This window comes from Bombus vosnesenskii, unplaced genomic scaffold, assembly GCF_011952255.1.
Source record: "Bombus vosnesenskii isolate JDL3184/JDL3185 unplaced genomic scaffold, Bvos_JDL3184-5_v1.1 scf7180000014621, whole genome shotgun sequence".
Lineage (NCBI taxonomy): Eukaryota > Metazoa > Arthropoda > Insecta > Hymenoptera > Apidae > Bombus > Bombus vosnesenskii.
In genome coordinates, this window is record NW_022883555.1 from 576,939 (window position 1) to 588,890 (window position 11,952).

The 11,952-nt window shown below is 35.1% G+C and overlaps 1 protein-coding gene across 3 annotated transcripts in view; it reads left to right on the plus strand.

Annotated features, from left to right (window-relative positions):
* LOC117240345 (protein GDAP2 homolog) overlaps nucleotides 1–11,952 on the plus strand; it is a 69,679-nt gene that overhangs the window by 53,139 nt on the left and 4,588 nt on the right. For all 3 annotated transcript variants that reach the window (XM_033506349.1, XM_033506351.1, XM_033506350.1), the window contains exons 9-11: nucleotides 10,041–10,180; nucleotides 10,930–10,984; nucleotides 11,607–11,750. In XM_033506349.1, the coding sequence (XP_033362240.1) occupies nucleotides 10,041–10,180; nucleotides 10,930–10,984; nucleotides 11,607–11,750 (339 nt within the window). The remainder of the gene's footprint in view (nucleotides 1–10,040; nucleotides 10,181–10,929; nucleotides 10,985–11,606; nucleotides 11,751–11,952) is intronic.

The window sequence follows — 11,952 nt, forward strand, 5'->3', positions numbered from 1 at the left end:
CGAGTAGATTTCTCCGAAGAACAATCAACCCTAGTTTACGTGCAATCGGCGTTTAAAATTTTCACCTTTGATCCGGCTCTATTCTTAACCATTCACGAACGTACCGTGAACACGTGAACAGGCAGTGATCGTTTCGTGATTCAAAAACGTAGAAAAGAACGCATAATGAAACATAGTCGCGAGAGGAAAGCTTGGTGAGAGCTTGAAATCAATACACTGCGCTGTAGGGGGCTAACCTCGCCTCTTTTATTATGGGCCTAGCGTGTTTTGCGGTTCTTTACAAGCAGATCGATTCGTTTAACATATCTTGACGTTAAAAGAAAATTGAGGGGCATTCGTAATAAAAACCACTACCGACAGAATCTTTTCGATTTTGTAGATTATTATACTTTCTAGCAGTGGGATCCACAATATGCTAGAATGGAATATCATTAATGGATTTGCGATGTTTATGTATTTATAGGACGCTTAAAATTTCACATTATACAAATATACGTAACACAAATATATTACAGAGATACTATACAAATATACCTAGAGTATAACATTTAGTAGGTGAAATAGAAGTCTGGTTATATTTTCCTAATTAGGTTTGGGGAAACCTTTTTTTTCACTTTTTTCAGATTATACACAGACAGATTTTTCAATTTTTTGGATTCTAACGTACATATATATATATACAGTAATCAAAAGGAGATTCACACAGACAATGTGATGACAATGATAACACGGCGATTTATGTATTTACGCGAAGCGTAACATTCGTAATCTTTTATAAGAATCTTCTTTTCTAGGGATTTAAATGATTTCTTCTACCACAAATTAGATCTACCAATGAATATATGTTGAAATTCACAATAAATGAAAGTGTCGGCGTATACGAAATACGGTGACGGTGTTTCATCGAATATCGGCATCGAGAATTAACGAGAGGACATTTATAAATATTCAAACGGAGTTGGAAATCGTTCGAAAAGGACGTTCGATTCTTTGAATTTAATTTTAAAAGGCTCTCTTCGAAAAATAGTGAACAATATATGATAAAACGTAAAGCGAACGGTGGTAGAAGGAATTAGCAAATTGTTTATTCAGCAGAGAGACGCGACAATAGCAAGGACCGGAAACGATTTAGAATTATTCATTGGCCAGATCGAATGTTTATTCAGAACGACGCTTATTCGATGATTCTACCAAATCCTTCGCGACGCGACGTGTCACTGATACGATCGTCGTTTGATAGCTTTGACCATAGGTTAGCATGTTGAACGGACAGCCCTTTAAGTGAATCATCTTGCATCACTGACGCTGCCTCTCAATAGCCAGACTGGCGAGATACAAAGTTGAACGTGATATGCGAAAGTTCAGCTTCCGTTCGTGAAATCTTCCAATACGTGCATAGATGTTTCTTGGTAGAAATGGTGTCCATGCATTGTCGCATAAATTATTCACGAACGTTACATTCAATTGTTGTATAATTAATTATATGAATAATGTTTATTTTAATTTTTCGATATACATATGAGCCTTTTAAAAGTCATACTGATTAATTCCGCTATGTACAAAAATATCGATTTTACCTCGTCAAGGTACATAATTAATACGTCTCAGGAGACGAATCCGCGTTTTCATAAATTTATTTATCATAAGAAGATGGTATAAAGAATTGTAAATTTGAAAGGGAATTAACAAAAATAATTAGTTTTTAAATCAATAGTTTTTAATAGCTCTGTGCATTTTAATTTGTGGAATGAATCTAAGCGATTCGTACCTATACTTTTCGTGAAATTTAAAAGCCTATTCTAATTCAGCCCAAGAAAAAAAGCTTTATGTCTTTCATATAAAACGATCTAAACAAATCTCTTCCGCATTTCTCTTACCATTATTCCACGCAACTGTTTCCGCATACTTAGACAAATTTTCTATAATATCAAATCTAGAGAAAAACAAAGTTTTTATCGACAGAGAAACTTCCAAGAAAAACACGACAGTCAATCTCGACATTAGTCAACTCTTCCAGATGACCTTAAACTACCATAATTTGCTATCATTTTCGCATTTCACCTCGCTATCTCTTCCAAGCTGTCCCAACCAAGGAAATACGAAAGACGCGTTCTGCCTCTGTCGAGTACAACTTTCCATTGATTCGACACACAATACGTCCTCGGAGCATCACGTCAGTCGCACTCGCGAGGATCTCATTACTCCTGCGTGTATCAATATCATCTTTGCTCGTTGCTCTCGTCCTCTCGGCTCTGTCCTCATCCCAGTGGAGTGGCGACGAGCGCAGTACCGCCAGGCGAATCGATATTTACACGTCCAGAAATAGACCGACCACGGAACAACTCCCAAGCCGAGGGCGCACCAGCTCCTCTGCAACGTCGTGCCGGCGGATCCGCCCTGGGAAAAACTTTGTTCTGGTCCCTACACGTGACCCTCTTCTACGTGGTGCGTAGCGTTATTTCCTTTGAGGAAAAGTCGACAACGCCGGAAATAACCGGCGGCCGATCGAAACGGAAACATCTGCACGACCTCGCCCGATCACGCGCCGATCAACCCATTTTTCCCATGGCTCACGACTGACGTCGATCGTAATCGATGGACCGAACGAATTGACATGCTAACAAGCCCCTGCCCACCTTTTTTTTGCGTTAACAAAAATCTCTGTTTTCTTGTAATGTCGTTTCTTTTCTCTGTTCCTTTATTCCTTTCTATTCGTAATATATCGAGGTAATCGAAATTAGAGATGGTTTTAGTGAATTGAAATAAGTAAGAAGAGGTTTGCAGTTGTGTTTCTAGTGGATTTTACCGAGTGTACTAGGAATCAGGTATTTGTTGTTAGGCGGCAACGGTCGATCAAGTAATCTGCTTGCAGTTGTAGCTTAATGTCAAATTCATTTACACTTGAATTATATCGATCGATATACGGGTGAATAACTATGATCGTACAATTGAGAGGATTGAATAGGTGATAGAAGTTTGTCCTGTTTCAGGGCTCAGTGTTCGATATTGCTCGTCTAACGTTCCTTCAATTCACCCCGTCTTTCTTTTTCTCGTTGTATTCCTTCATTCTTTTCTTCCCTGTCCATCTACTTTTCGTTCCTTTTCTTATCCTCCTTTTCATTAATTTTTCTTCCACCTCTCTCTCTGACTCATCCATTAATATAAAAATCGTATCAACGATAATTCATTCTTCCCGATTTTCCAAGATTCATGAAACTCTGTAAGCGACGGTGAATCGTCGAAATTATACGCAATGGAACGCCAACTGACATGGAATGAACGTACGTGGTCGTGAAGGAAATTGCGCGAGGATTGAGAATGCAGTAACGTTCCATCTCCAGGGTGACAGACCAGGCAATAAAAAAAAAAAAATATATATAGAATGCTGTCGAAAGGACAAGGCAAAAGAAGTCGCGGCTCCGGTTCCTCCTGCTTCGATGTAGGTCGCTGTCCGAGATTCAAGGACGCACTCGATCATTCTCCCCCTGACCTCGCTGGAGCAATTTCAGGTCACACATTTATCGACTCGTGAAAAACTACGACGAAAGGATATGCTCTCGCCTGGCTTCCACGTCGTTACGATCACCCGGTCTATTCAATATCCTTACGGTCCTGACGTTTAAGGTATCGACAACCTATCCACGATATTTTCTGCGGAAAATTTGATTTCCCAGCCAGTCGTTCGCTTTCTTTTTCTAGAACTGATCTGTTTCTTTACTTTCTTTCAAAACACGTTAAGAGAAGAATATATTGCTTGATCTTGTCACTTTGGAAATTGAAATAGCTGAGTTTCAGTGGGTTTTAGATATAACGGAAAGCATACGGATAGAATTTATATCAAATTTAATTTAATTTGCTTTGTGCTGATTACTCAAATTTAGAATTTGAAAGCTGCTCTATATTTATATATTAGATCTATATTATACTGCTCGGAAATAGAATTTTACATTATGGAAAAAGAATAGGAATGAAACATTTTATAATATAATTGGTTGAATTTACGAGAAACCATTATATATAGAAGGGGTTGAGAAGGATGAGTAAAAAATTACATCATTAATAAGCAATTAAATTTTCATCAAATGAAATTACATTAGAGATCAGGTTAGATGTTTCAACGTTTTTAATAAATTTATTTAAAAATTGTCTATTAATGTTAGATATATTTATTGAGCATAATTTTATTCAAATTACAGTAATAGGAATGTTAATCGTATATTGCTATTCTTCTGAGCATTTTCACGTTTGTCTTAGAAATCGTTAAGAGGAAAATTCACAAAGAATTATGTAGGTATTTATATGAGACATACTGTATCAACAATTTTCGCAAAAATCAGTCGCTAAATTTAAATCGTACTCATCATCATCTGACCATTATACATGGTATAATCAAACATTATTGGTGCATGAATATTGTTATTATTAACGAAGTGAATAATTTACAATTGTGCCGTTTCTAATTCATCCTTTGATACAATCACAGCTGCAATTTGAATACGTAGTTTACTAAATTATATTAACCCACTATGTTGCGAAGAGACCATTGTGTTCAGCCTTAACATATGTATGTATGTTTGTTTATGCCTCTGCAAACCTAAAAACGTTGTTATGTTTAAAAGACCCGATCGATTCGTGCCCGTCAAGTTGTAGGCTATGTAGCATATAAGAAAACAGTGTTTTCAATAAAAAATCAAGATCACCTTCAGTTTTTTTAAAGTACATTATACGTCTCAGACATCATAGAATTGTAACTGACGTCAACAATCGACCTTCATTGTTTATTGTAGTTGGTACATTGAAATTCGAGTACAACGATCGTTCTTACAGAAATTTATTAATCTATTCAATTTCATCTATCTTAAACAAAAATCCTCGTTAATCTGATTACATCTGAGATTAAACTGTCAAACAAACGTTGAAAACCTAAGGAAAATTTTCACTAATCAAATAACACAATTTCAAGCACGATCGTATTAATTTTATTGGAACACTAAGCGATACCCAGAATTATATGCAAATTTTCAATTTCCACGATACACGCTTCCGTGTAGACAAAGGACTCTTTGGGGATGCGAAACACAAGGAATACTAAACGGCTCGATACTTATTATTTATTTCCTCGACGTGCGACTAATTTTACTTTCGGCCGCCTTGAAACGAAACAGGATAAAAATTACGACAGCGTCGTAGAAGGCTGCTGCCAAAAATAATCTTAGTCTATGGTTATATATACACACACGCTGTGTATGATAAATACGTCGAAAAAGAGGTTCTCCAAAAATTGTTTCCCGTTCTACTTAGACTTTTTCGAACGTTGTCATAGTCGAGAAGCACAGAAAAGGAGAGAGTCGAAACGTTCAACCGTTGTACGCTAATTAAACGTGTTGCCGAGATAATAAGATTTCAGGGTCGTGATACAGATAGCTCTCTTAAAGCTCGTTGCAGGGCTTAATTTTATGCCATCGTTAAATCATCGATATTTCAGAGTACCTTCTTCTTTCATTCCATAGAATATCGTAGCCTATATTTATTAATATTCCATCTTTGATACAGGAGTTATTGAACCTTTCGTAGTTGAGTAGGTGTTGGATATTTCATTTTATTTTGTTCTTTTATTGGCGTTATCGAAGATTCATGTTGAGGGAATTTTTGAGTACCTTCGTTTTATTCATCTTATATCTTAGAAAGGATCTTACTTTAGTTAGCCTTCGATATAAAAAGGAAACTGACTTTAAAATGGAATGTTCCTGAATTTTTTAAATTTCAGATTTGAACTTTCCAGTTTTTGAATTTTCAAATTTTCAAATTTTCGAACTTTGAATCCTCGAATTTATTTGAATTTTTGCATATTCCGATTCGTGGATCTCCAAATTTTTGAATCACCGAATTTCAGGCTCATCGTGTTTTTTTCAAATTTCCCTGTCAAATATTCCAATTTTTCAATTATCGAATTTTCCAAAAATTTCAAATTTTCCAACTTCTCTATCCAAGTTTTCTAACTTTTACACCTCCAAACTTTCGTACTCCTTTGGTCGATGAAATAAGCAATTTGATACTAAAGCCGGATGATTCAATGATTTCTCGATTTTCCAATTCGACGCGACAGGCACAGGTACACTTCCGAGACCGAACACGGTCATTGCGTCATAATACGTGATATGTCGAATCACGAGGTTGGCGATATTCGCATTTTTTCAAAGCAAAATCACGATGAGTCATCGTGCAAGAGCACTTCGAATATTCCAAGAATATACAAAGGCCACGCTTTACTCTTTCCGCCTGTACCTTCAATTTTGATTAACGAACGTCCATTCTTCCAACGATACCAGCCTCGTCCACGAACATACGCGCAATTCCCACATATTTGGCAGAGAACTCGAGTTAAATATTGGGTTGTGTAAGTGATTGCGGATTTTATCATTAGGTGGTATTAACAAAATCCGCAATCATTTAATTGCCAACTCAATAGATCTCATACTGACAATGCAGTGCAAGTAAACTCGACCTCGATTGAATACATTTATATCGTTCAAAACTCCTTGCGAACTTCTACGTTCGATTATCTAGAACAAAATTTCCTACCTTCTTTTATTCTAACATATTTTTTCTCTAGTGACAAACTATTACACTCCTCGCACATTGTAACGTAAATTATAAATCATGTTATTACACATAAAGTCAAATATAATACGACGCTTTAATCTTAACTGGAGTCGATGGTTCGCGATTATTCAACTATTTAATTATATCAAGCTCGGTATTTACAAAGATGATTGAACCAAACTCTACGAATATCGATCGAGCCTCAACTCGTTAATATCTCGTTTCCGATTTCCTTGTTTAGCTTGTAATCTCTCGTGCACGTAGAAAAAGCGATGAAGATGAATTTAAACGTTGAATAGATTAATTTTGGTTAAAATTTAGAATCCACGAAGCGCAATAATTTCTTTCATCCGTGCAATTCTGTTTCTCATACGTGATACTTGAGAAGATTCTTTCGTTACGAACTTTTCGTCTCTTAACGGATGTTTCTGCGGAGCGGAAGGGGCAGGGAAAATATTTATGGAAATCAACAAAAATTGTTTAATCAAAGCGAATCTACAAATCCATTCTGACGAACGTAAAAAGACATACAATTTACCTTTTTTTTATTTGTGAAAAGATTGCGTATAAAATACGACGCCTCGTGACGTTTCAATTTGCTTAGGATCAAACTCTTGACGCAAATTGAGTCTTAAGAAATACCTGCGATATGAATCACTGATGTTTTCAATTTATATTTCAACAGCAGGTAAATAGATATTAAAACACCGATACCGATGATCATGTATGTACCTTCCTTACCGAACATCGAATCGTTGCTTCATTTCGCATTTTAAGCCTATCTTCCATCCCTTTCTCGAATCTCATCGATTGAGAAAAAAGAGTACAAAACATATCGTGAAACGAAGAATATGAATGACCTTAAAAATACATACAGTCATCACACCTTCGACCAATCAAAATAAAAGTAAATCTTTGAAACAACCTATCTACAAAAGGAATCTACATTACATTCTCTATCTCTTCCTTAAACCGCCCCAATTTACCAGAACGCAGAATTTAATATCACAATATCGCTCGACCCACATGTGTACGACGTCGGCCGTGATATCGGATTAAAATACACGTTTGACCCGTGCAGACCTTTTGACGTCACCGACGACGACGTCGAGGAACGAAAGGGAAGAAACATATCAGAGGGTTGGCGAATCTTCGAAACCGACGCTACCACGCATTCCAGTTGGAACGATATCTGACGGGAGGAAACGACCGACTTTCTCTTCCTCCCTTTCTCAGCCGTAAACTTTTCGTATATGTGTGTAATACTTGGTGGAAACGATATGAATGACGTCATAGAGTAAAGCGTTAAGTAGGGTCATAAATTGATCTAACTGCAGCTAGAACCTACTCACGTAGATATCTGTGCTAGTTTTGTGAAATAAATTTACAATTTAGATAACGTCTATTAAAATAATCATTTTTGCAAAAACACAAAAATGTAATTAAGTGTGTTTAATGCGGTTTTGCATTTCTGTGCGTTGCATAGAATTTATACGTACATGTAGAAGTTTCTGCTTAGGTAAGCCTAACTTTCAATTATGCTTCATAGCATAATTACTTTATTGATCTATTGTGGGACATTCATAGCAAGATAATTTAGTGTCTTTTTTTTTTTTTTAATCAACGTCTATAATCTTTAGTAGTTGCTCCGATGTGTCATAAAATTGAAGCTGTCAGAGTATATTGGTAAGACTTGAAAGCAATCCGATAATGTATAATAAAAGTTATAAGACATTTATTGCAAATATATACTTCATAAAAGATTGATATACAACGTGAATAGCGATTTAACAGAAATTAATGATAAGGATGATCTCAATAAATATCGTAGATTACTGATACAATCGATAATTGATTTTTGCGAAACCTACACTTGCTATAAATATCTTATGCTGTAATTTGTACGTACATTCTCGGATTCGTTTTAAATGTTACTAATATTAATCACGCTACTCGTGTCTCGTTACAATGTTAAGGAATTTTCGGATGTGTGTAACACGCACATTGTCATTTGACTTTTCAAAAGTTCTGTAAATAAAATCAGAATTACCTCCATTTCATCGTCCCTCATCGATATTTATTCTCCAAAAATTCTCTGACATCAAAGACATCTCCGTTTTATCATTTCGCCAGACGAACACCATCTGATCTATTTACAATAGCAACCCGATTCGTCGAAGCAGCAGCCCTCGGTAAATTTATTCGCCTTTCCACTAATGGAACACACGTCCTTCCGTCTGGTTCGGAAAATCGAAATTACTCTCGTTGAACTGCGCCATGAAATCGGTCAAACGTCACGAGGTACACAAGATGCTCGCAAACGGGAGTCTTTGATCCCGGCGAGGCGCACTCGTTATCACGTTTTAATCGATCGCATCGCCACGGGGGTCCTCGCCCCAGTCACGGGGGTCGTGGAAATCAGGTCAGAGGCCTTGCCACCGAAAAGAGCAAAGCACTGGTCAATCTTTCGCACAGAACTCTATACAGTGGCTGATTTGGACATTTATAAAGATTTTCTGCGAAAAAGAATATATTAGGTTGTCGCAAAAGTTTCTTTCGTTTTATAAGGAAACAATAGATGCGCGACATTTGTTCTTAATAAAACAAAATGGATCGTGTATAATTTAATAAAATAATATAAAACGAAAGATGTTGTGCAATATACAAACTAACATCTTTTGGGAATATTTCTTCAGGAACAGATTGTGGATTAAACGATGAAATGTAGCTTATGTGTTATCATCGAATGTAACTTATGTCTTGATCTTGAAGAATTTTTTATGAACTAGATGATTTATGTCGTTAGGTGATTTATATCGTTAGATGATGTATATCATTTTGGAGAATTGTAACATACGCATAGGAGTGTTTAGGTTTATTAAATTAAAGTCGATGATTGAAAATTAATGAGAATTTTAGGGAACAGATAACGTGAATTAATTATTTCTTTCGAGGGGTAGTTTTATTTAAAAACCTGTTAAAAAAATAGAGGCGTAAAAAGATGCGAGGAAAAAAAAGTAATTTTTATTGTATTATTAATTTTTTGGGACCTGAATTTAGAATCTTTTTCAAGCAAAGAATTATGAATAAGGGTAATCAACTGTTTCTGTTGCAAAAAATTATAATGCCTTGTATTACCATAATACGGGTTTACACTACCACATTTGTCACTTGTATTCTTAAGTTACAATTTTTCTATATACATACGAGAAAGAGATATGACTGGTTCCAATTGCGTAACTCGCTTTACTTAAGCTACATTGTGTCATAAATTTCATTAAGCTTTTGCTAGTGTGTAATACACATGATTCTGTTCAGAGAAAAGTTCGTGGAAATTAAAAGATAATTTATATGGTTAATCTAACGTGTAAATAATTCGGCAGTTCAACATTTTGTTAAAAATTTACTAACGAAGAGTTTCTTCAATTTTGTTTCAGGCACTTCTATACCTGATACAATTGTTGGATCCAATTGTTAAAGGTGACTATGTTATCGCTTATTTCCACACGTTAACAACTAGCAACAACTATCCCAGTCTACATTGGTTGCGCGAAGTGTACAACGTGCTTCCTTACAAGTGAGTCTGTTTTCTTGTAACTCTATCCTTTTCATAATTATATTTTCGTTGCAAATGAGCTTGCTTTTTCTCAAATCAGTATTAAATGATCGTCATTTTTAGAGAATAAATATCGTGGCTTTCGATGAACTAAGCTAAGATCAAAGCTTTAAAATCAAATTTAAGAAGACGTGGATTAATTAACGTTTATTTCTAAAGATAATTTTAATTTGATATATTGTATATTTAAAACCATTAAATATATAATACTAAAGTTATTTTATAAAGATTAATCCATGCAATCAATTTTTACAAAACCTTTGAATACGTAAATATGTATAATCTAATACTAGTACCTATAGAATACAACAGCCCATTCAATTTTCTGAATTAAAATTTTACTTTAGAAATTAAATTTTAAAATGTATCTACTCTAGGGACACTTATTTATCATTTCATCGTATTATATACTGTTCGTAGCAATTAGTCATATATAGCACTAATTTAAGTGATACGTAATTTTATGCATAATTCAACGTTATGATCATGAAAAGTAAATTGACGTATTAGATAAACAGAAGTGATGCAATGTTGACAAGGATTTCTATCGGCAAAGCTAGTTCTTATAAAAGAAAATTCTCTATTCCAAATGAAAAATTCATTAAACGTGTTATATATCTGTCAACATTTTTAATCAAATGCATACAAATGAATTATACACGTTAAATATATATCAGTATACATTAAATATTAAAATGTTTCTATTGCAGGTATAAGAAGAACCTGAAACACTTCTACATTATCCACCCGACTTTCTGGACTAAGGTAAACACGAAACCAATGAACTACTCAAAAATGTATCAATTTTTCCTACTGATAAGTATCGATATATCCAATTTTAGTGGAAAATTTTTACACATTCAGAAACACTATCATAATTCAGCACAATAAATTTGAATAAGAATCGATAAGGAGTGTCGATAAAGTCCAAGTTTTAAGGCGTAATAACGTCTTCTGTTATTGTATTTCCCACATTTGTGTTCCATGTTAATCACACGATCGTATCGAACTTCCTGCTTTTCCGGTAGCCATTTACCAAACGCGTTTTCGCGCTTGCGATTTGCAAATTCATGCAAACACATCCTTGACCCTCCGCGAGACCAGTCAGTATCTTGTAAACTGGATCTTGCGTTGTTAGCGAGACAAAATGTTCTCAAAGGAACCGCCAAATAAGGCAAACAACGATGTCGATGAAGCGGAGAAAAATAATTGGGCCTCTCCGCTTTTCTTTCTCCTTGTCAATTTAAGAATAATGATAGTGTATAGATCGTTCTAATACGGTTTAATTGTTGAACTGAAATATCTCGTTGATTTAAACAAGTGTGAAAATGTGATAATATCGAAGTTGCGAATGTAAATGCAGTAATTCCATTGTTATCTATTGCAGATGGTGACGTGGTGGTTCACGACGTTCATGGCTCCAGCCATCAAACAGAAGGTTCACAATTTACCTGGAGTAGAGTATCTTTATGACGTGATGTCTCCCGAGCAATTGGAGATTCCTGCATATATCACGGAATACGACATGACGGTACGGTCTCTTTTATGGTATTAACAAGGAGATAAGCAAAGTTCTAAAAACTAGATTCTGAATAAAGTCAAAATAAAGTAAAATAAAATAAAAATTGTATAAAGTAGTAAAATAATAGAAAAATGTATTAAAATAGCAGATATTTCTAGAAGTTCAGTACATATATCACAGATATAAAAAAATGTCATAATGAAGAAAAAAA